This window comes from Triturus cristatus, chromosome 5_2 (assembly GCF_964204655.1).
Source record: "Triturus cristatus chromosome 5_2, aTriCri1.1, whole genome shotgun sequence".
NCBI lineage: Eukaryota > Metazoa > Chordata > Amphibia > Caudata > Salamandridae > Triturus > Triturus cristatus.
This window is the reverse complement of record NC_140588.1, coordinates 1011875426-1011900982: the sequence shown is the minus strand read 5'-3', so window position 1 is coordinate 1011900982 and position 25557 is coordinate 1011875426. Positions and strand designations below refer to the sequence as shown.

Sequence of the window (25557 nt, the reverse complement as noted above, 5' to 3'; positions counted from 1 at the left end):
TTAAGCGATTCAGTGTTTTAAGGAATGACTAAATATACATTGTAGTGTACTACTTTAAGAAGTAGGGTATTAGTGAATCTTTGTAAATCAAAAACTCGCTATTTAATGGTCTCTTACAGTACATCAGGCCCAAAGTCCTAATCGCCCATCCCAACTACTAAACTTTTTTCTTTCCAATGTTAGAGGTTTAGAAACTGAACAACATTAATATTGAATCTTAGAACAGGAGCAAGTCGTGATTTGGAATGCTAACCAGTACGTAAAATACATAATAAGCCCTTCCTTCAACACAACATGACAGCTCAAAGACTCACCTTCCACATTGCAAGATGGCTACCAGATTTATAATCGGTGTTACGTCAGCGTGTCCTTCTTTTGTGTTCACGTGTCATAGACGCTTCTTCCTTTCAGTTTCACATCCTAGAGTTTTATTATTAGTCGTCCAGCAAGCGCGGTGGGTGTGGTTTAAATGACAGAGTCTTCCGATTGGCTAGGAGTAAGATGCCAGCATGTTCGTTTGCTCCTCTCCTGTGCACCACCGTAATTGTGCTACTGCGGCTGAAACCGGTACAGGTGGCTAAAGATGGGTCGGAGGTCCCGGTGGCGCGGGCCCAAGCAGCACGTAGTGGCTTGGCTAAGTAAGGCCGAGTGGGACCAGGTGCTGGAAGATTTGTACTGTAAGGACTGCGAGCGGCAGCGCACGGCGCTGCACAGGATCTCTGCCTGGAAGAGCCGGTGAGACTCACGCAGGAGTAGTAGCCGGTAGACCGTAGATATTTACAGATGTAATGAATAAACGGATTTTGACCTAGCTATCTGTGTTCTGCTTTAATTCAAAGTGGTTGAATAATTTCATTTAAATCCCCACGTGACTTCTGTGGAAGTTGTATCCCTACTCCTGTTTTTGTACATCTTCACCTTTGACACATACGTGCATAAGCACTAGTTTCTGTTGAAGCTCTTCACCCTTTTTTCAAATAGTTGCATTGGTGAAACTAATTAAAGCAATCCAGTTTTGCATGAAGTCTTTGGCATAAACCAGCCACGAGCATAGGGTAGCGCTGTACTGCTACAAAGATCATCCTTTGTAGATTCTAGTAGTGAGGCTGGAGATGTGAGCCAGATTAAAAAACGCACAGTGAAATATAAGAGATGTCGAGAGTGAGAGTCATATTTGTAGTTCCACTTAACTGTGTGTTACAAAGTTAGCAGTTAACATTATCATTCGTTATCGTCATCATATATAGAAAATTGTAATTGGATAACTTCTGAACAACGTCGGTGTTTTTCAGCGAGGTGCACTGTTTTCCCTATTGTTGACAACATACCGGAATTAGTGATTACAAGAGCGAGGTTACTAGATCTCAATTAAGAATATTCAAAAAGTCTACATTATGCTCAATATCGTACAACACTGCTAATGTTTATATGGGAATGCATGTGCAAAAAGATATTTGAAGTGAAATTGATTTAAAAAGGCTAACCTATTCTTTTCTCAATTCTTAAAACTAAAAGGGTAAGATGTGGAGCCTTACTTTTCATATTAGAATCCTAACAAGAGTCCAAGTGTAATACTTAAAGTAAAAAAACATACATCCTAACATATCGAAAGAATATTGAGTTATATAAAAGAGAAGAATCCTAAACAGTGACAGAATCAAATACTGTTTAGATAAAGAATACCTATGCATAAATGATCTCAGTTTGTAGAAAATGTATTAACAAAAAATAAATAGTTAAATCAAAAGATATAATAATAATAATAATAATAATAATAATGGTGCTCGACAAGTTACACAAACAACAATACAATGTGCTGAGGAAAAAATTATACAAATAAGAAGTTCAGGACAAGACAGAAACAACACATAGCAAAAATGAGTCCCCTTCAATTAGGGCCACATATATGCGTCAACGGCGTTTCGACGATAGTGTAGTTAGATGCTCATCATCAGGACAAAACAATGAATATGGGAGCATCCAAAGGAATTCATTAAAACATCTAAAAGAGGAGGGAAAATATATACACACGGGTATCGGAAGTTAAAATCTGTATAGTCATACCATAGCATAAGATGAATCTTAAGTCAAATGAGAGCAAAAGAATGAGGACAAGGAAATAGTACGGGCAGGACCCAGAAAAAGACCCTCAAAACCCAATCCAGAATCCAGTGCTTGAAAAAGTGAAATGACAATTCCACGTTTAAAGAAAACTGTAGCCTGCACCTAGAAAGAGGAATATTTAAACCGTTAATCACCTATTCCAACGGTAGGTCCAACTGGAAAAAATAAAGTAAGTAAATGTGTCACTGTATAGTTAAAATAGCGCCCTTCTGTGATTACAGATAGGAAATAAAATTACTAAACGGAATCACCCCTGATCACTGGCCGAAGTACCAAAAGTAATAATATCCCTAGAACAATACATCCAGCACGGTATGTGGCGTATCCATAAATTAGATCTGGATGTCACAACCCCAACGAATTACGAGGGACTGTCAACCCACAGCTAAATAAATTGCTGTTCTACTTCTTCAAGTTAGCAGAGCTGCAGAAAAATAAAAGGAAAAGGGGTATGTACACTAAAAATTGAATACTCTGTTGCGCAGATAGTGACTATACGCAAGAGGGCCGTCACATTCATCTTTAACCAAGAATTGTGTAATTGTACAGCTAAAAACGTACTTGCATCCGTACCATTATGTGGCAGGGGACTGATGTATGTCTTGGCGCTAGTACAGAAGGATCTGGCAAAGACCTTCTCCGGGCTGGTAATTACATTACTTTAAACGCTTTATCATTGGTGCGAAATTAAAGAAAAAGTAAGGTGTGGGCTTTAAGATTAGGCAAATCCCATGGTTACTATAGCAACTACATTAAGGCCAGATGCCTTGTGTTAGTACCTTCTTATAAGAATTGCAGACAAAGCTTGGACAGAAGTGGACCTTGCTGGTTATGACGGTCCCACCTGACGGGCTCAACTATATGAGAGAGACCGATCAAAAATAATGTGTCGGGCATTATACGCATGACTATGGAATAGGACAGCGTGAAATGATAATTCTGACTAGTACTGGGCAAACGCTTCCCGACTTACCTTCCCGCTGGAAGAGTTAAATCAAACCAGTGTCGATCCGGTCCTGTTCCAGGCAGAAGACCAGAAAGTACACAGCGTGCAGAATGCGCAGAAATGATAGCATCATTCACCCGTGGCAGAATAGAGATAAAAGGAGGACTGTGAATCAAGTCACAGGGGGAGGATATTAGTATCGGCCATCTTGAAGTTGATACCATCCACTATGGATATACTTCGCCCTCTTAGCTCGCTAGGAGTTTCTCAACTTCAAGATGGACAATACTAATATCCTCCCCCTGTGACTTGATTCACAGTCCTCCTTTTATCTCTATGCTGCCACGGGGCGGCATAGAGATACAATTAACCTGAAATTAGTATATTTGCACATTTATTTAACCCAATAAATATGCATTCATTGTTGAATGTCTGCCAGGTTTTAGTGCTGTGAACATCTGCAGAAGATAAATCAGTGCACTTATATGAAAATATGCAAATTTCAGTATCAACCATGTGCATATCTACTGCTGTTAAAGCATCTTTACTAAAATTCCTTTCTTTTTTTAATTCCCCCTTATATATCAATCCACACATATATTGGCCTGGCAGTCATGGGAGACAGTATTTAGAATTACTCAAAAAACAACCCAGTTTCTGTTTTTAACCACATTTAAAAATAAATACAGACAAGAAAATGAATGTTTTTTGTATGTATTTATCAGTAAAAACGGAAAATAGAGAGCCTTAATTATAGCTCACACAAATCAGTCTGACTGTCCCTTGGATAGGAAATCTCTTGATTCAACGTCATGGGCTTATTTTGATTCAGTCCTCACCAATTTTACGTTGGTTTCTGAATCAGAAGTTGCCACCATCATTTCCTGGACTAAGTCCACTCCATCTTCATTTGATCTTCTCTACTTTCTAGTCTAATGGGTTATGCCTGTCCTCGTTCCTGCCTCATCTTGCCATCTTATTTAATCTTTATTTTGTGGTGTTTTCCTTTAAACTAGCTGCTGTTATTTCTATATTGAAAAACCTGTCTTTCCCTGCTTCACTTTAATCAATCAGGGAATTTTGAAGCACGCTACTCACCCGTGGGGATTTCAAGGTGCTGGGGGGGGGGGGGCAGCTCTGGTCATTTGAAGAGCCAGGCCTTGAGGGTCTTCCTGAAGATGTGCAGAGGGGGCACGTCTGATGTTGATCAGGAGTTCGTTCCAGGTCTTAGCCGAAGAACGATCTTCCACCCGTTCTTGCTCTGCGGATGCTCAGGTCTTCGGTGAGGGCGTCGGAATGCAGTTTTCTCCTGGGGACATGTAAGGAGATTATTTAGTTGAGATATTGGGGTCCGGTGTTGTGGAGGCATTTGTAGGCGTAGGTGAGTATCTTGAAGGTTACTCTCTTCTCAACAGAAAGTCAGTGGAGGTCTTGCAGGTGTTGGGTGATGTGTTTGTGTCAAGGGATGCCGAGTACGAGTCTGGCTGTGGTGTTCTGTATGGTCTGGAGTTTGCAGAGCAGAGACTTGTTGATTCCAGCATAGAGGGTGTTTCGTAGTCCAGTCTGCTGGTTATGAGTGCGTGGGTGACGGTCTTCTGATGGTAATATGCTTGGCAGTGCCACAGCGGCACCGCCATGCATTTTATGAATTGGCTTTCTACCTCCCCTTTCATGGCAGAGAGCCTACAATGAATAGGGTAGCAGATAGTCAAAATAAGAGGGCCCTAACCGGGCCCCCCTGCCGCTCCTGGGCCTGGGGGTGCATGCAGGGGTGCACATGTTATGCTCACCAGGATTTTCAACCCCAGTTCCTGCAGTGTGGCATGCATGCCACACCGTGAAGGAACATGCAGTCAGTGCTCTCATGGGAATGGTCTGCACGTTAGGCTGGCCAATGAGACTAACAGACCACTTCCGTCAGTCCGCCGCTGCCACACCTTCGCACCGTGGATTGCAATCAGTAATGGAGGACTCCCAAGGTTGTAATGAGGAGGTTGTAATGAGGCCCCTAGTGTTCCTGGGTCTGTGCAGTTATTCCCCATTCCATGCCAAAAAGTGCTGAATACTGGAATATCTCCTGGAGGTAATTCTTACTCACTCCTCACAAAAGTGCTTATGTTTGGTGACGTTTTAGATCATTTGTTTATGCACAGCTCATTAGCTCTTGCCATGGAACATCAGTGGGGTTAAGGTTGAAGTTTGACTTGCCCATTCTAAAATCCTGATTCTTTTCATTTTCAGCCACCCTGTTGTATATTTACTGGCCTTTTGGATTTCAAAGTGGATGTTGTTAATTGTGAGGCGTGCGTGGAGGTCCTGTGGCTACAGGGTAGACCCACATCATCTCCCTAGCACCATAGAGCTGGTATGAGCTTCTAGTCGTGATACGCAGTATTTGTTTTTGCCAGGCGTTGTGCACTACAGCCAAACGTCCTAAAGACCTTGTTCCAGAGGTCTTGCAGTTCGTTCAGCTACTATTTTACAAACCCAAGCCATTCAACTATGTCCTTTTTTGGAGATGGGGGATGGTTTGCTGAATACCTTAATCGTAGAATCACAAACTCTAAAGTTTACCATATTGACAGAGGTCTGCAGATACTTGGATGTCGCACAAGGTTGTTTGTGAACTTTAGGATCATTATGCTTGTGGATCTTGGGAGGAACTTGCAGAATCCGCTATCCTGTGTATATTGGAAGTCGCCTTGAACTTTCTTCATTCGTAAACATTTTTTATACTCTGTAACAGTGGTCTTTATGCTGTTTAGAAATTACTTTATAACCCTTCCCAGACTGAGAAGCAACATTGATTCTTTCTCTGAAACGGCACATGTATCTTTCAACGTAGGCATGGGGTGTGACCGTAAAACTTAATACTCCTGCCCCAACATGGAAAGTCTTAGTGCTTAAGTAACCATGTCTGCTTGTTTAGCATTACTTGATTCAAATTACCTTATTCGCTGATATATATGTGGTAAGTTGCACTCACTTGATCACAAAAGGCTACCAAAGTTTGGCTGATATATTTATTTCTCATTTAAGAAATGATGACAAAGTGAAATTTGTCTGCTAATTGGCACATGAGGTTAGATGTATTTACAGTTGTAACTTAGTGAGGCAAAGGTGTAGGTCACAAATATATGTAACACCTTTAGGATTGTGTATTTTCTTTTTGATATCATCATACTTTACTGTGTCCATCATCTCCACCCTACAAGCTGGCTTAGTTCGTCAATGTTTGTCTTAAAAAAAACATGTAAACAATATTTACTGGCACTTACATTTCCATAGCAGAATATTTCTGTTTTCTAGATGTTAAGTTCAGGTTCATGGGAGGTTGTGTTTTTCTGATCTTTTTATAAAGTTTATTCTTGCTCCACTGCTATGTATAATACCTATTTGCAATGCAATAGGTCTCGCATTATTGAAAGTTTGAGGTATTGGCGTTGCAAATAATAATGCAATGCCAAATAGCTCATACTTTCAGTAATGCGAGACCTAGTGCATTGCAAATGCTTGCGTAGTGAGCCAGGAACCAGCATTGTATGTCTCAGTGTAGTACCGCTAGCTGCTCCTATACGTCCCTAGTGAGCAAGGCACCAGCACTGCATGTCTAGGTGCAGTACCACAAGCTGCTCCTAGAGGTACCTGGTGAGCAAGGCATCAGCACTGCATGTTTTGGTGCAGTACAGCAAGCTGCTCCTAGAGGTCCCTGGTGAGCAAGGCATCAGCACTGCATGTTTTGGTGCAGTACAGCAAGCTGCTCCTAGAGGTCCCTAGTGAGCAAGGCACCATCACTGCATGTCTAGTTACAGTACCATAAACTGCTCCTATAGGTCCCTAGTGAGCAAGGTGTAGGAGAGTAGGGTCTGCAATCCTATGATCACCCAGATTTTTTTTGCCTTTGCTTCATTGGTTTACGACTTTCCCTGGCTGTGGGCCTGCCAATCAGACCCACAGCCTAGCTGTTCTCTCTCGAAATTAACACATGTACATTAGGTGCATACACTAATTGGAACTGGGCCGCCGTATCAGTCCCTGTATCAGCATACCACAGGTATCCAGGGCATCGGTGTACCCAGGGCCTACCAGAGACTACAGCATGTATTATGCCACCCCTGGATGGCCGTCCAAATCTGACACAACTGGCTGCGCGACAGCTGGGGCAAGGTGGTGTAATCACCCGTTGCTATAGGTGTAGTATTCCTATACCTAACCCTAGAATGGACACATGGATTCCTATCAGTCACTCCTATGGCAGGCCTTATCAATCCTGAAGGCAGAGTGCAGGGAATCATGTGGGATGGTGCTCTGGCGCGAGCTGAGCCCGTCGACGGCTTGCGGAACCAAGTCCTAATAGCCGTTCCATGGTGACGCGTGCCAACTACTTTAAAATGCATTATAATCCTTGCGGTTATTTGCTAACTTTGGCATCGCATCACCTACACATGTCGAGTAAGGTGTCATACGAATTGGAATACGAACCCCTCGCCAATTCTGGCGACGGGGTTAGCATTCCCCCCTTTTAGAGGGGCACGACATGGAAGTAACCTTGAACCCCGGTTAAAGTTGACTTAAGCCTCAGCATCACAAAATGGATGCTGCCACCAGACACAAGTCTGACCTCCTGCTGCTGGGAGACCTTCCAGCGGAGGGAGCCTGGACAAAGGGTTTCCTGTCGAGGGCGGTGCTAGTACCATCCCAGACAGGGTTTGTGTATCCCAGGTAGGCAGGGCTGAAAGGAAGGTGATTGCAAGTGGCACCCCGGTGCTCACTGTGCATAGCCCGGCTCAAACCAGTTTCGGGGGCAACCCTGCCCCTGAGCTGGGGCGAAGCCGGACAAAGGATAGGGGTGTAACCACCCCCCTCCTGGCCCCACCCATAGGTAGGACCTAGTCACGGGCCAGCCCCTTTTCTTAGAATAAAGGTAGGAGCGAGTCCCCTTCCAAAATTGGATAATTCTGAATCTTGAACTACTTTCCACGAAAGGAACTCTTGACTTTTCTGAAGACTCTCCCTTGTGGCTAAGGAGTAACCACCCTGCACTAGCAGGCACCACCTAAGCGCTTGCGGTTTGCTGTACGTCTCTCCTACGGATCAAGACTGCCCAGCTCGACGAGACCCGAGTTCCCTGCCATCTCTGACCTCTACCTACATCATCAGCCCAGCTGAGAGTCGTAGGTGCGACGAGACCTGCGGGACCGGCTATCTTCAGAACCTGCACGACGCTTATCTAACACGCCCACCGAGGGACCCTCGAGTGAGTGTACCTAGGGTTTGAGAAGCCCTAACCCTGAGCAGCTCCAGCACCGAAGTCAGCCTCCCCAGCATCCACGAGATCTGCGTGGGGGCCCTTCCGCTCCTTGCTGTTCACCGCATTGTCCGACCACTCGCCGACCGGCTTGTGGCCCTCTTCACGACGCACCACGATAGTTTCATCACCGGTCTGGTCGCTCCAGATTGGCTCTTGCTCCCCTTCAACAGAGGAGTACCCCGGACCCTCCTGGTCCACTCCCAACGTCAACTTGACTCTACCGCGTGGGCTTGCCACTGCCAAGACCTGCTGCCCCATTCCTGGGCCCAGCATCATCGACAGCAGACACCTTCGTGGGACAGCTCGCCCTCCATCCTGGTCGCCGCCGCGCCTCCTGGTTCGAGGAACAGCCGAGTCCGACGTCATCCACTCACCTGGTCGAGGTGACTTCAGCCGGTACCCTCCTGGTGCCCACACGATCGCTGGCTAGCGGTTGAGAACTGAGTCCCCTCTGCTTTCAGGTTTCCTTCATCACCGATCCAGGCTTGGATCTCGCTGAACATCGACACTGGTCGCCTGCCAGCAACTTCTTCTTTCAGGCTCCTGAGACTACAACGAGGACTCCCGACATCTTGCCGAACTTCACGCAGCCGCAGCCTCTGGGCTAGGTAACTCGAGCATTTCGGTGCTCCGTCGCAGGTTCGCTCTACAAGTGTCCAGTTCCTTTTTCGTTTAGTCCCACTGAACGGATCACTCCGGAATCAGTAACTCCAGACTCTAACCATTTGCATTTCACTGTTAGTGTAGATGGTTTCTCGTGCCCCTCGGGCATTTGTGTAAATTGTGCAACTGAAGTATTTTCATAAGAGTTTTGTAGTGTGCTTAGCTCCCTGACTCATAAAGAGCCAGGGTAGTCTTGTTATAAATAAATATCCTTTATTTTCATAACAACTTGTGTGGTGTCCTTTCACTTGACGTTCAAGGGGTATATGTGATGGTAAACAGCTAGCTTAACACGCCCTCTAGAGTTTAGCCTAAGACTGCTCGTATCCACGCTACTAGGATAGCTGGTCTAAAAGGTTGACTTACAACCAATCATCAATAAGGGTCGTTTGGAATGATACACAGTGATCACTAGAATAGTGAGCACTACATATCAGGCCAACTTCTCACACAAGGCACCAGCACTGGATCTCTTTTGGTCAGATATGGTACTGCACCCTGCAGAAGATATGGTAAATCCACCCTACCCATAATGCATTGCTTTCCAGTCAGTACTACAAGTACTTTCAAATAGCTATGTCCATATATAGAATTAGTAGTTTTGAAATGTGACAAAAGAATTATGATATTTAATTTCGGATTAGGTTGTACTCCGTGTGGAGCTGATGAAGGGAAATTTATAGACGGTCTCCTATAAATGTGAGATGTTCTAGTGAGTGAAGTAACAGCTGCCAGCCTAGCTTAGGACCAAATGTGTGTCTTTCCTGAAGCCTTTTAAGAAAATAGAGCCTTGAGGCTTTAATTAAAACCTGGGGAGTAACAACACATGTATCAGGGGGTGTCCTCATTGGGAGGTTACAAGAAGAGACAAGGCGGTACTAAGGAGGGACTACTAAGCCTATTGACCATTGAAAAGCCACCATTTACAAAGGACAGGTACAGGAGCCAATTAAAAGGATGGGCAGAAAGTGTGCGGAGCTTTATGCCCATATCCTCAATACAGCATGTCTCAAAGAGACAGCACAAGTGCTGCCAGGCGATACCTAAAAAGTGATTAAATCAGATTAACAAATATTAAAGGCTTTCATTTTAGAATCGAGGGTAATGTTTGCAGACAGAAATGTACCTACATGAACATGCTATGTAGTAATAAATAGTGACTGACCATATTGGAATATTATTGAGTTGTGCGTGAAAGGCTAAGTATACTGTTCAGTCATCATCCACTTGTGATTGCCATGGTTCTCCATTTTCCTTCGACAGAAAAAACTTCAAATCATATATTTGTTTTCTTCAGAACATAGGTCCTTGAGGTTTTCATTTGTTGGTCTAACTCTATAGCATTTTAAAGTACATCCGAATAAACTGTGCAACCAAACATCAAAGTCTTAGTGTTAACAAATGTAGGTATCATAAATTCTCAGCAACTGTTCAGCCACTAATTTGTAGAGCATGGTATTAAATCTTATATTGTAAGCACTGGCAAACGGAACGGTTGCAACAGCACCTTAATGGTTCAAAGAAGGAGCCTGAAGGTTTTTTTTTTTTTATAGTGCTGATATGGTGTAGGATGCCCACTGATAAAAGGATGCGAATACCGTGCCAGGGGTCCCCTCCCAGACCAAGTTTAACACGTTTTCCCACTACTATGAGAATATCTTTCTGCTTATCTAATTGTTACCATCTGGGTGTTACAAGGTGTCGCCTTGATTGCCATAAAACTAGCTCAAAAACATTTATTATTAGTTAATCCAATTCCAGGGGTGTGGAATTTTATAAAAGATCTGCTTGTCTTTGCAACTGTATGCTTTCTAAATCTAATTGACCTGTACACGTTTTCCAAGGTGGGAAAAAGGGGATGCAGGGAAAGTGAACTTGCAAATGCTCAGCATGTTTTCGATGAGCAAACATACACATGTATATTTGCTTGCGCTAAAATGCAGTTCACAAACATTTATGAGTACGGTTTCCAGGCCCAAGTCTGTAAATACTTGTGGATTCATGAAAGACGCAAACCGGCACTAAAGAGAAGTCATGGATGTGCTTTTGGAACTTTCTTTAATAATTGAGCCCCTAATTGTGTGTGGTGTGAGCCAAGAACTTTTTTTATTTTTGTTAAAATTATATATATTTGCAACTTTGCAAAAAATGGATCACATTGACCAGAATGCAATGGGAAAGCTAGTGAGTCGTGTAGCACTTGGAACTGGTCATATTTGTGTTTATGTAATGGAACCAAGGTTCCAACAGAATGTCATGATTTGAATGCCTCGGACAGTTCGTGTTAAGGCTGGCAAGGGAAGGAAGGTCACGTAGTGGCAGGCTGATTTAAAGAAACTTGTAAGATATTGTGTGAGCAGTTGATGTTTTATTTACCACAATTTTCTGCCACGAGTTGCCAACCTCGTGTCAGCCTGCCAAGTGATGAAGATCGTCAGGGTGTTTAACTCACAGAACTCTGCATGTGCAGCGAGAGGATTACGCGGTTTCATGCAAGGATTTGATTTGAACCCTTAGTAAGGTACTGTGTTACACTTATTATTGGAGCGTTGAGGAAGACTTTGCGGCATATGGAGACTTTCTTTAAATGTGGAAAGTAAATTCCCGTTGTGTGGGTGAACCAAGCACTACGTGTGATTTGGCACGAGCCAGACAGAAGTTATTGGCACAAGCATACCTACTCATTGTGGTACCCAGAGCACTCTCTAGAGTGTTCAGCCCATGTCTGTTTCAGAGTAGTTCCTTTAGCACGGGTTTCTGGAGCGAGACTGTTCTGCGCATGTTTCCAGCCATGTGCAGTGGCCAAATGCATTGCACTTCCGCGTTGTGATGTGCACAAATCTTCTTTCTTAAAGGAACCTCGCTTTGGTCTGGGCATTCTTTACGAGGATTGTTTACAGGGTGCGGTGACGCGCGCACACCAGTTGCTTAATGGGAAAATTAAAATTACGGCGTTCTTCGGTAACGCGCATACCTGTTTCTGTGAGGAAATGTTTTTTTTTTAAAAAGAAGAAAAAGCAGTTTTCCTGCTTATGGTAGTATTAATGAGCGATTTAAAAAGAACATGGTTGTGGTATGTTGATGTTCATATCTGCATTGCTATGGTTACGGTTGTTAGATACAAGCATGGTTCTAGAGTGTGGGGAAGGCATTCAGTTGGAGAAGGAATCTGTGGAAGAAGGACATACCTGCTTACTCTATTAAACTCCTTACCTACAAGAACCTGCATTGGAGTGCTTATTACAATGGCGACGATCGGGATACGAGGTTAATTAAGGATCAAGAACTCGTAAATGAAAGAATACCTTCCTTGGATTTACTACAGAATTTTTTTTTTGACGAGTTATAGAATCAATCAAAAAAGTAAGGAGGAGAACATAAACTTCAACGATGAGCGGATCTAATATGGAGTAAGCAGAGAGAGAGAGAAATACCGCTCAGTCAGAGAACTGAAATTTGAGAATATACACTAAGGAATCTCAGCACGGAATATTTTGAACTTGACGATTAAGAAGTCAACGCGTGAATTCACTAAATACTCGACTTGGAGATTTTTTTTTTAAAGTTACGGTCCTTCTCACCGTGTGATTACAGACACAGCGTCATTGCATCCTTTGAAGAGGCTGGCGTTTCAATTCCGGTGACTCAACGCGCGGACTCGGTGTCGAGGGAAGAACGTTCCAGCTCCTGTTCATCTCGCGTATGTGTGTTTCCAGGAGATGAACACTGACATCACCACGCACCGCGTCATCACGTAAGGTCACGCAACGCGACCTTACGAAGCTGCCATCTTTGAATACTTTGCTTTTGTGTTCATTTCACATTCATCAACGCGGAAGTCACCGGATAAACGCGAGGAGAGGAACACGAAGTGTCTTCAGGGAAAGAGAGACAAGGAATCACATATTATAACGGTACTGTATAGAAAGTAAATTTCTCTACATTCTTTGTCATTCAAAAGGGTGCATGTGAATTCAATTTTAACAAAATACATTGGGCTGCAAAGCACACTTTATATCATAAATAATTAAGATGGCAAACCAAGGATGTGGACTGGGACTTCCTGTTCCATTTTTGACTCGTCCGGGTGAACCTGCATTAAAGTGGCTTGACTGGAAAGAATAGTTTTTGAACTACATTTCTGCTTTAGAAGAAGAAAATGAAGAGGAATTCACAGCTTCAAGGAAAAAGAAAATGCTCTTGCACAGTTTAGGACCCGAGGGCTCAAGAATTTATTATCAGATGGGGAAAAAAGTCTGGGCCAGGTGTAAATGTATTTTTAGATGCCTTACATGATTTAGATGCTTACTATCAACCTACTGTTTGTGTGGGAATTATTAGATATGAATTTTTTCAACGCAAACAACAAAAAAATGAATCTGTAGAAGATTATGTTTCTGCGCTGAAAAAACTGTCTATTAATTGTCAATTTGAAAATTTACATGATAGTTTTATTAGAGAGCAATTGGAAATGCAATCTAATAACAGTGCCATTCAAGAAAAATTATGGGTCTGCGGGGATTCTCCTTTGAATGAAATTATCGCCATTGTTAAAAAAGGAGAGATGTCAAAAAGATGTGCACAAATGGCATTAAAAAAAAATGAAGAGAATAGTGTAGTAGGAAAAGTATCTACCGGTAAAACCAACATAAAGAAAATAGAGAAGAATAGTCATAAAGACGCTGACAAAAGAACGGGCAGTCATAACCAAAGCGAACATGAAGACAGCAGGCCAACTTGTTACAGGTGTGGATATAAGGGTCATACTGCCAGAGACAAGTGGTGTCCGGCCATGAAATCTAAGTGCAGTTATTGTGGGATGTTTGGCCACTTCACAAAAGCATGTAGAAGAAGAATTAACAAAAATAGTAAAACATATGTTAAGTGCATCAGTGAGACCAAATGTGTAGAAGAGGAGGAAAATGTTGATTCCAGTGATGAAGAAATTTTGTGTATTGATGATTTCGAAGAGTGTGACAATGTAATTATGAATGTAGGTCTAGAAAAGAAACCGGTATGTGAGATAAACATTGGTGGTGTTGACCTACAAATAGTTCCTGATTCGGGTTCACCGTACACCATCATACAAAGAAAGGTTTGGGAGGACAAATTTGAAAAAGTCATTAAGCAGGAACTAAGAGCCCCAGACATACAACCGGTGACATACACCGGTGAGAAAATTCCTATGGTAGGTTTTGTTGAACTAATTTTCAAGTTCAAGGACAGGAGTACAACTGGGAAGCTATATGTAGCGGAAAAAGGTCCATCAGTGCTAGGTTGGATGGACCAGGGTGAACTTGGCATAATACTCAACCCTAATACTGAAGATCAAGTTCTATTATTAGATGAATCAGAAAAAGGCTTAGTAGATGACATAGTTAAACAGTTCCCTAAAGTATTTTCAAGGGAAGTTGGTAAATTGGAAGGCTTCGTACACAAGATTATACTTAAGAAGGACGCTATACCAGTCATGCACAGAGCTAGGAACATTCCTATAAGCATTAGAGATGGGGTAATGAAAGAACTAGACATTTTGGAAAAAAAAGGGATAATTGAGCCTATAGAATGCGCAGAATGGATTGCCCCTTTGGTCGTCGCTCGCAAACCGGATGGACGTTTGCGTTTATGTATTGACTTAAGAGACCTTAATAAAAATATTGTAGTTGATAAGTTTCCATTGCCCAGAATAGACGAAATATTAGCCCAATCGAAAAACATAAAATATTTTTCTACGATCGACTTAACATCTGCGTACCACCAGATTCAATTACACGACAGCAGTAGAAGCCTGACTGCCTTCATAACTCCTTTTGGCTGTTATCGCTTTGTACGTATGCCTTTTGGGTTGGCTTCTGCTGCTGCCGTGTTTCAGAGGCTAATGCATAAAATGTTTAAAGGATTAAAAGGTGTCACATACTTCCAAGATGACATCCTAATAATGGGACGAGACAAACATGAGCATGATGTAAGACTCAACACTGTATTATCAAAATTAGCAGAGAAAGGTTTGACGGAAATAAAAAAATGCAAATTCAGAATGAAATCTGTTACCTATTTAGGACATGAAGTGGGAGGTGATGGCATATCACCAAAGAAAAGTTTAATGGAAGCTATTAAAAATGCCCCTTCTCCTAAATCAAAAGATGATTTAAGATCATTTCTGGGGATGGCGGAATTTTATGCAAAATTCTTAAAAAAACTTTGCCACCAAAACTTACAATATGAGGCAACTGTTGAAGTTAAAAAGTGAATTTATTTGGAATGGTGATCTGGAAAGTGACTTCTGTAGTGTAAAAAATGATTTACACTCTGCCTTACCTCTTCAAGCCTTCGACATCTCGTCAACAACCATAATTACGACAGATGCCAGTGGAAAGGGACTGGGAGCAGTACTTTCTCAAGTAAATGAGATTGGTGAAGAGATAACCATTTCATTTGCATCTCGTTCCCTTTCACCATCAGAGGAAAAGTATTCCGTAATAGAGAAAGAAATGCTGGCAACTATATGGGCAATGGAGAAATTTAGACAGTTTGTATGGGGTTCTAGTTTTAGACTACGTACAGATCACAAACCACTGCTCAAAGTCTTAACTTCTGAGGGCATTTACAAAGCCACACCCAGGATAGCAAAGATGACATTAAAACTTTTAGATTTTAACTACGAGGTAGAATATTTACCTGGGAGGAAGAACCAAGTGGCAGACTATTTGAGCAGATCTCCTTTGCCATATGAGAGTTTTGCACAAAATGATTGGGACGAATTCAATGTTGCAGCAGTGTATGACGGATCTTGTGCTATTTCTAAGGAGGAATGGGACAATGAATATTCGCAAGATGAATGTTTAAAGAAAACGGCACAGTTTTTAACCAAAGGTTGGCCTGCCAAGAATGATAATCAAGGTGATTTAAGAGCACTTTGGGAGGTACAATGTGAATTGTCTATAGATGATCCAGGATACATTTGCAGGGGAGATAGAATCATAGTACCTTTAAAATTGAGAACAAGGATCTTAGAAATAAATCATGAAGGTCATCTTGGTATCTCTAAATTAAAAAGCAAACTTAAATCATCTTATTGGTGGCCAGGTATTGATCGTGATTCTGAGAGATGTGTAAGAGATTGTGTCATTTGTCAAGATTCTGATAAATCACTTCGTGTGCTAAGACCCTCACTGGGTACAAAATCTATTCCCAATGGGCCGTGGGAAAATCTAAGCATAGATTGGTTAGGTCCCATTGAGGGAGATGATGGTTCCAGTGCATATGTTTTGGTTGTTATTGATGATTTTTCGAAATGGCCAGAAATCGAAGTGTATGAGACTTGTGACACAAAGCATACCATTAAGTTTTTGGAAAGTTTATTCATAAGAGAGGGAATTCCAAAAATGATACGCAGTGACAATGGTCCACAATTTTCTTCTGACAAGTTTAAGAATTTTTTTGGTAAGAAATGGAATTTGTGAAAAGAAAACTCCTGTATACAATCCAGCGGGTAACGGTAGTGTAGAGAGGTTCAACAGGGTCCTAATGGGAAGTGTACAAGCTTCATTAGAAGCAGGTAAAAGCTGGAAAAGGGAACTTTTCAGTACAGTTTGGGCATATAGAATTACGCCAACTGGTACAGGATATAGTCCTTTTAAGATATTGCGGGGCAGAGAACCATTTTGTAAGGATAATGTGGCATGGTCTAACATGAAAACATATGGGAAATGGTCACCTGCGTTGGTTAGGACTAATTTAAGAAAAATGCAAGAGAATTATAAGATCAATTTTGATAAAACCCATGGCACTTTTGATTGCGCACTTAATGTAGGTGATTGGGTTAAAGTTAAATTGGCTAGCAAAGTAAGAAGAGGCAAAAGTAAATTTTCTACACCATTACAGGTAATTGCAACGTATTCAAGATCTGCAAAATTGAGTGATGGGAAAATTTGGCACTATAACAGAATGTCAAAATGCAATGTTAAAAATGGAAAAATGCATGATATTGCTGGTATTAAATCAGATATGAAATGGTTATGGGATGAAGATCCTGACTGCGACATTGGGAATGGTGGCAGTAGTTTGACGCAGTCAAATGGTACAGTTTCCAGTACTAAAGCCTGAACCTCAGGTGAAGTGTTGAGAACATCACGCGCTGGGAGAGCGATTGTCATGCCAGTGAAATATCGTAATTATGTTGTTAAAAATGGAAGAAGGGAATAGGGTTGTTCATGAATGCAGCATAATTTATGATAACCAAATTAGTTTAGTGAGTTTAAGAGAAATTATTTTACTGAACGTTTTGTAAAGCTATGTGTAATTTTATTAATAATTAATTAAGTTGTTCTGGAAAAGAGGGAGATGTGGTATGTTGATGTTCATATCTGCATTGCTATGGTTACGGTTGTTAGAAACAAGCATGGTTCTAGAGTGTGGGGAAGGCATTCAGTTGGAGAAGGAATCTGTGGAAGAAGGACGTACCTGCTTACTCTATTAAACTCCTTACCTACAAGAACCTGCATTGGAGTGCTTATTACAATGGTGATGCGCTCACCCCAAGCATTGTGCGTGTTGTATGTGCATCTGGTACCTGTTGTTTTCAAAGATGGATATTTGAAAAAAAGGTAACAGAAGGAGGGTGAAAGTAAGGGAACTTTTGGCAAAAATATATTTTTTTTTAATTCAGCGGAGGTGAAAGTTTATTGGTGTACATCCCACTTATATGCTCATCATTAGTGACACTTGGATAGTTCGTGGGCAACGTGGAGCAAGTGCTGATTGCAGCAGCACTACCGTTTTCACAGCATCGAGGGACTCCAATCGTTCAGTGGGACGATTGGATTTGCATGTTTGACAATTACTTGTTGGCCGTGGATAGTGATGATTTCAGTCCTGAAAGGAAAAAGGCAATTCTTTTGAATTCCTGAGGCTCAGAAGTGCAGAGTTTGTTTAAAGTTTTGGCTCCAGCACTGAATACCTGTGCGAGGATTAACGATGTATACAGGGAAGCTAGAATTTGATTGAGCAATAGGTTTGCAAAGGAAACAAATTTTGCAATGTCAAGTGTCAATTTGGTGGAATGGGAGACCAAATAAGGGATCACTTTATTGTGCAGTGTAAGAGTTGAAAAATACAAAAGCATTTATGGTCAGCTAAAAATCCTACTCTGAAGGATGCCATTGATAAGGCAAAAGGTGGGGGAGGAGTCTGAATTTTGCATGCTGGAGGTGAGCAAATCGTCAAGTATTGTTTCGAGTGAAAATTATGAAGTGGTAGAGGTTGGAGAGCTTGACAGAATTAGCAGTAAGGTAGGGGAGGTTGGAATTTTTTTTCCAAAAACACAGAGAACTTTAGGTAGTAAGATTAACTCGAAAGGTGTGAAAGCAATTTTTACGGTAGTGAGGCCAAGACATGTTATACCATTGGCAAAGAATACAGTAGATGTGGGCTCAAGGGGCATTTGAGATTTGTTAAATATATATAGTTCTGTTAGGGGAGGGAGACCCTCTCCCCGGGCTGATTTCAGCCCCAGGCACCCCATCCCCTAGGGCCCGGCCATTTAGAAAGGAAGGAGGGAGGCCCCATCCCCTGCGACCTGCCCTTGTTTCTGTGGGTGCCTCAGGGCACCCAGTCTATATTGGGACCGCAGGAGAACCTAAAGACCCCCCGCAGTCCTGGCTTCATCCCGCCGTTCTCCTGTGGGAGCTGGCATTGCTGTCAGACACAGGGAGCTGCTAAACATGCAGTTCCCTGTGTCTGAAAGCAATTCGTCTGTTTACCTGCTCTCTTGACAGTGGGCAGAGAAACAGACGAATGCTCAGCTTTGAGCAAGCAAGACCATTGTCACAGCTCTCGCTTGCTGAAAGCGGAGAGTTTGCTGCGACTTGGCAGGAGCGGTTAAAGCTCCTGCCAAGCCACAGCAAACTGCTATGTTCCGGAGGCGAGTTCCCCAGGACATAGCAGGAGCCGGCCCTGGGGAGTGGTGTTCCTCTGAGCTATCTATGGCTCTAGGAAAAGGGACGCACCACCCTTCATTGTGGTAGTGCCTTTCCTGTGGAGGAGGCGGTCCCCGTTGCAAGAACAGCCCGGGGGGTGCATGCCCCCCCATAAAAAAAAAAATAATTTGGCCCGAGAGGTGATGTGTGTGTGTGTGTGTGTGTGTGTGTGCGCCCGCCCTCCCTCCCTCCCTCCCTCCACTACAACATTTCACCTTCCTCCGGTAGTAAAAGATGGTTTGTTCATTGGCTGCACAGATGACACAGCTGAATTTTCAAAAAGCATCATGAGTGAAGATTCCATTTGGAATGTGGAATCAATGCAGTCCTGAGAGCTCTTTAGATATGCAGTAATCAGGTTGTATTGTCAGTAATGTTCAGTCCATCTGGATGCAGTGATTTTAAACGGTACATCCAGAAGTTTTCTCTGGAGTCCAGTAGTTCTTCCTTTGAGACATGTTCCACGGGAAAAATCTTCAAATCTGATAGTAAATGATCCACAAGGTTAAAATGATTAGCTACAGGCTGGTCAGTTTTCTTATTAATTATTGCCGATTTGTGGTTCCTGAATCGTGTACGGAGGTCATTCACTATTTGGCCTACATATTGTTTTTTACAGCTTTGCCGTTGGCACTGAATCACATAAATAATGCATATTGAGCGACATGTAAGATGCTGCCTTAATGCTTAGGTCCTTCTCGTAACAGAACTAGTTACTGATGATGTTTGTAAAAGGTATTCACACGTGATGCACCTTTTAGAGTCACAGCAATGAACCCCTGCATTTGTTACAGCTTGCTTGAGTTCAGCTCTCACAGTAAGAGATCGTAATTTTTGAGTTCTGCGGTAAGCTATGACTGGCGGTTTTGGAAAAACCTTTTGCAATTTTTCACAAGTGGACAGTTAGGGAATTTTTTTTCTCTATTATATTTCTGTAGTTGGGAGATGATTGATGATAGTCAACTACAAATGGAGTTCTGTCCCTTTTGTTTCTGCTGTTGGTATTCCAAATAAGTGCTTCTCTGGGTAATTGCAAAGACTTGTCAATTTGTTGCTGCATGAAATGCAGAGGATAGCCTCGCCATTTAAATAATGTAGCAAGCTCCTCTAGATGGTCTTTACAGGTTTCCTCATTGCTGCAGATGCGTCTTATTCGGAGTGCTTGGCTGTAGATGATGCTCAGTTTAGTGTGGTGTGGGTGACATGAAGTCCAGTTTAGATACAAATGAGCATCTGTAGGCTTGTGGTACAGATCAGTTGTAAGTTTGTGTTCATGAATGGTGAGTAGCACATCCAGAAAAGGTAGATGATGCTTCTGTATAGTATTTCTGCTGGTAAATTTGATGGTAGGATACAAATTGTTGATATAAGCTGTAAATTGTCCGAATGTGCTACTTCCTGCACTCCTTATTATACATATGTCCTCAATGTATCGTAGCCATACCAGTGGTTTGATGCTAGAAGTAGCAAGTATACAGTATCATCTTTACTGTGTCTGACAGCATTCTGCTTCTCAAAAGGAGCACATCGGCACACAAAGGTGTGTCCTCCAGTGCCAGGGACTATTATGGCAACGTGCTTTTGAGACCAAATATATTTTCAATTCAGGCCTAAAAAAAATTATAAAACATTACTAGACTTGCAGGTCTTGTAACTTGAATAATCTACTTGTCTCAAATTGTGTGATCCTAGGCAAATATCTTATTTTACAGAGCCGCCTTTTTCTTCTTTATCACATTTGAGAGCACCTTCAAATATGTGAGTTCAGCATTTCTACTGTACAAAAAACTCTTAAGTTCAATTAAATAGACTAAACATTTGCTCCATGTATAATAAGAATCTACCCACGTATAGGGTACACGTGATCTCTGGCTTGCTTCTTAGTTCACTCACAGTAAAGAAGCACTGGGGTCTGCCCTAATACCCCTCCACCATCTGGGCATAGAAATATCAAACTATACAAAACAGTGATGTGGAGGGATAGATGCATTCATATTAATAATAGGATACATCAAATTAACCCTATTCAATGGTACATAGTCCCATTCTATTTACTTGTATGTTAATAAACCACATACTCGTCGTTCCAATCAGGAATAAATGATGGTATTTTCTTTTTAATTGTTCTCAAATTAATACAAATCCAAAACAATATCTAAAAGTTACACAAACACTTACATATAATCACTTAATCAAATATTGTTTCCTACTCCCCAATTTTCAGTCTCGTGTTTGCTCTCTAACTAACAGCAATCCACTGCGAGGTAATCCTATACACGCATGAGGGACAAGCTACACCTCTAAGACCATGTTGCAGTTTGTATATCCAATTTTAACACAACGCTTTCTTATTCAATGGATTCCTCCATATTCCAACAGTAGACGCGTTTCAGACCTTTCATCTGGGCTTCATCAAGGCAAGAGTATAAGGAACAACAATGCCTCCCACAGGCAATGATAGGCATCTAGGGCGAGGTCCATGTAATCAAGGAACTCTTTGTGAGAGTGCAGTACTTATTGAGGCAGGTGGCTGGCACACTGTATTTTAGGCGGTACACCGGGTCCTCTTCTAGGTACTTTGCGTCACTCAATAGCACTTTTCCAACAACAGATCAAATTCCAGCGTTGTTCTTTCAATGCGCTCAATATTCAGTTACAATCGAGAGCCAGTCCCCTCCGCCTTCTCTGCCGGGATTCACGAATGCGGCACAGGAATTTGATCTATGTTTTTTGGAGAGTGGCACAAAGTGCGTAGAAGAGAACCACTATTAACAGGCTAGCTCCCTCCTACAGCAGATTGCGCTGTTCTGCCTCAATCGCCCGGAAAAGGGTCTCCAGCACTCGGTATGGGGTATTTTGAAGCACATGTAGGCGAGGGAGGGAAGTCATCTTGAAAAGGACCGCTCTGCCCATAAGGGAGACAGGGAGGAGGCGCCGCCAATGGGCCACGTCCTGCCTGCAGATAGCCCCAGGCCCAACTTTATACGCCTCCTAGCGAGTACAGCGTGAGCCCACCGAGCCTGTGTTTTCATCAAAGTATTGTTGTGTTCGTTCCCGAAATTTGTCTTGGAAGTCGCAGTCTTTAAAGGGCCACGGCTCTATGCGCGACGGGAGAGTGTAGTCTCAAGTGGGACCCTGCCGCAGCACCTCCACTGGGGAATGATCTGATATGCCCCTGGCCCTGTAGTGCGCCTCACTGTATTTCCCTACGTACATAGTCTGGGTAAAGATGTAGTCCAGACGGGAGCCACTACCATGTGCCGCCGAGATGTGCATGTATTGCCTGACATTCAAGTTGTGTGCCCTCCATAAGTCTGTGAGCACCATTGCTTCTGCAAAAGCACGCAATGGCTGTGATCTCGTCCCCCGGGGGGGGGGGGGGTAGGGGGTAGGGGAGGGACGCCCTATCTTGCTGACATTGTAGCATTCATGTCCCTGCCTAGTATGAGGACGCCTTGGGGCATACCTAGTCGTAAGTTACTGAGTTCAGTAAGGGTCTCTGCGTGGAGCCTCGGGCGGATGTAGGTGGAGCAAATATTAATAGTTCGGCCCTCCTATGACTCTCTGAGTGCCGCATATCTCCCTGCTGGGTCCTGCCACGTATGCTGCGGCAGAAAAGGTAATGTGTTCTTAGCGAGGATTGCCACCCCCCGGAGCATGACGTGAATCCTGCATGGGCTAGGAGAGTGTATCCAAACCGATTCAGTGCCAGATAATTGTTGCCATTCAAATGTGTCTCCTGCAGGAGAGCTATGTCGGGGGAGTGTCTGTGTAGATATTACAGGACCATAGTGCGCCTAATTTTATCTCCTAGGCCATTGACTTTCCACGTCATGACATGACCTTTAATACCGCTTTATGCTACGTTGTAATAGCCATGATGAGGTAGATCGTAGTTTCCCCCTCTCCTCCATAATTTTCTCTCCTCCCCTTGTCTATCTTTCTTTCTTCACCCCGCCTCCCCCCCCCTCTCCCATTCTTGCAGGATGCCATGGTGGTGACTACGCAACGTACGAAAAGCAGGGGATGAGTTGTGGGAGCTGCTTTGTTTTGTTTGGGTTTTATTATTCCAAGTTTACTACAATTCATAGCTCAGTTTCAAATGTCGGGCACGACTCTAGTTGTACTCCACTGTTGTTGATACCGCAGGAGTTGCCATACTGGAGTCTCTGTGCATATGCACCTAAAATAAAGATAGATCACCTATCCTTTACTGGAACTCGGCTCTGAGTCTCCCAGGCTTCCTAGTGCATCTCATCTCTACGACTCGGCTATATTGTGGCGCTACGAATTTATCACATTGCACTGCTATTGTATGACATGCTTAGTGTTCTGGCCCTGCTATTGTATTGTACAGAAATGTAAAACAAAGATGCAATAAACAGATTCAAACAAAAAAAAAAAGATAAAGGAATGTTTATTGCTCCTTCCCTTTCTGAGTGAACAGAAGGCTCTAAATATAGCTCGCCCTGATGAAATCGGACTTGTCATACATAGCAAGCAGTCGAGTAGATTTCTCGAGGCCTACACTTTTAGCCAGCTTTTTGTAATACATTGGTGAGACCCCAGCAGCTTCCACAACAATAAAGTTTTACAAAAACTATAAACCAAATGCGAATTGACTAACAAAAACAGCGCCGCCAATCGGAACCAGACCTGTTGTCGTTGCCAATGCAGGTTTGTCAAGTTTCCTATAATGTTGCCAAAACAGGTTTTACACTAATGTTCCATTTCCATTACTAATGTTTTGAAATTACTAGCGTGAATCCAACACATTTTACTAAACGACGCCTCACAGATTTGCTACCTAAAATTGTACTGTGGCAAAATGTTGTTCTAGTTGCTATTTTTGTGTTCATTTCATTTTTAAAGCAAAGAATCATCAATATTACTTTCAGGCTTCTGCACATATTTTCATCGAATCAGAGGGCATTTTGGGAGCATTAAAGGCAGCTGCAAATTGTTAAACTTTGCAAACTTGCGTCCACATTTTTATTCTGGAACCATGGTCCGTAGTGCAAGCCCAGCTCGCTGCATTTCCGTAGAATGCCCGCCCCATTAAGAAAGACTTTGCTTTGAAGAACCATAAATACAGGTTTGAACAGCATGAACATATGGATTCAAATATTACCTGAGCTGTAGAGAAAGCTCTTTCACAGATCCAGACAGCAAATGCCTTTGACATGTGCCAGTCAAATTCTCTGTGCAGCCTCATTTCCTTCCAAAGCAGATTGACAAGTGCTTTGCTTGATGGGTGGCCATCGGACTATTGGGAGGTCATAGTAATTGGCCAACAGCATAACCATGTGGGATTTCTGGAACTGGTTGGCAAGCCCTGCTTGACATTTTCTGGGACGCTCACCCACATGACAAACTGTTTGGTCTTGTTCACAGTATAAAACTATATACAAAACTACAAATTTCCTATTGTGTGCGCTCTCTAGGTATGTGTTGAAACCAACAGACTATGTAAGCAAGACTCTGCCAAATTGCAACCCACTATTGAACTGCTCTGCTAACCCACCAACCAAAAATCCTAACTGACTCCTCCAGTCATCGGCATTACAGGGCTAAGCTTTTAAGAGGATGAAAGTGACTTCATTGGGTATTATTTTGTGGAAACTACGTTTTTTTGTGGGTGGCACAGAAACTTAATGGGTGGCAGTCAAGGTCCTGGAAAAAGAGCATACACCATAAAAATGTGCAGTCCTCTGGGTTTATCTGGAGAAGATGTGTTCCACGACCCTATGATTGGGCATTTCCTCTCTAGAAGCAGCTAGCCAAAAATACTGGTCCGATCAAAAAGATGCAATGCCTGCATTTCTGCTTGTGCACTGCCTGACCACACCCAGAGGATCTTAAGGGCGGGAGCCGCCAGACCTAACTACTTTGGATAGAAGCCAACAGAAGAGAGCTACATTACCGGAGTGTAGATTCTGTGCACACAACTTTCTCTTCCTTACCCAGATGAGGTTGGTGATGTCCAGCTTCCACAACTGTTGAATGACCAGAGAGCCACTCTTTATTTTTTAATCCAATATTTTCAAGATTTTTGTAAAATTACAAAAGAAAACACACTTAACATACAGTTTCTAATGCACGTTTCATAGCTTATGACTGCTCTCAAGTAATAACTAATCAAAGAAAAATAAAATACATCAACACGATTAGCCCTTTGTACTCCTCTCTACAATATCAGTCAGTTGTGGCCCCATTTTATTAGTCCACCCAGAATCCCTGTAGCTTTGCATGTTTCCACAGGCAGCCTCTGCCCTCATGCACAGCTTCTTTTGCTTGGGCACAAATATCCATCCCCTTTACTATTTAGTTCTTGATGGAATGGGGTAATTAATCTCTAATTATGCACAATATCACTGTTTGCGATGAGCAAGCTCGACCTTACAAACAATCTCTGCTTCTGTGGACCTACAAAACTGTCCATCAGCCCCAAGAGAGCTACTTTTGGATCCATGTCAATTGGCCTTGCTATCACCTCACTGAATAGCCCATGTATTTTTGTATAACTGGACACCCCA

At 42.6% G+C, this 25557-nt stretch overlaps 1 protein-coding gene across 1 annotated transcript in view; it reads left to right on the top strand.

Moving 5' to 3' along the window:
- The first annotated feature begins 474 nt into the window (after positions 1 to 474).
- LAS1L (LAS1 like ribosome biogenesis factor) overlaps positions 475 to 25557 on the top strand; it is a 394614-nt gene continuing 369531 nt past the window's right edge. The window contains exon 1 of the mRNA XM_085608289.1: positions 475 to 735. Within this exon, the coding sequence (XP_085464415.1) occupies positions 584 to 735 (152 nt within the window). The 5' untranslated portion in view covers positions 475 to 583. The remainder of the gene's footprint in view (positions 736 to 25557) is intronic.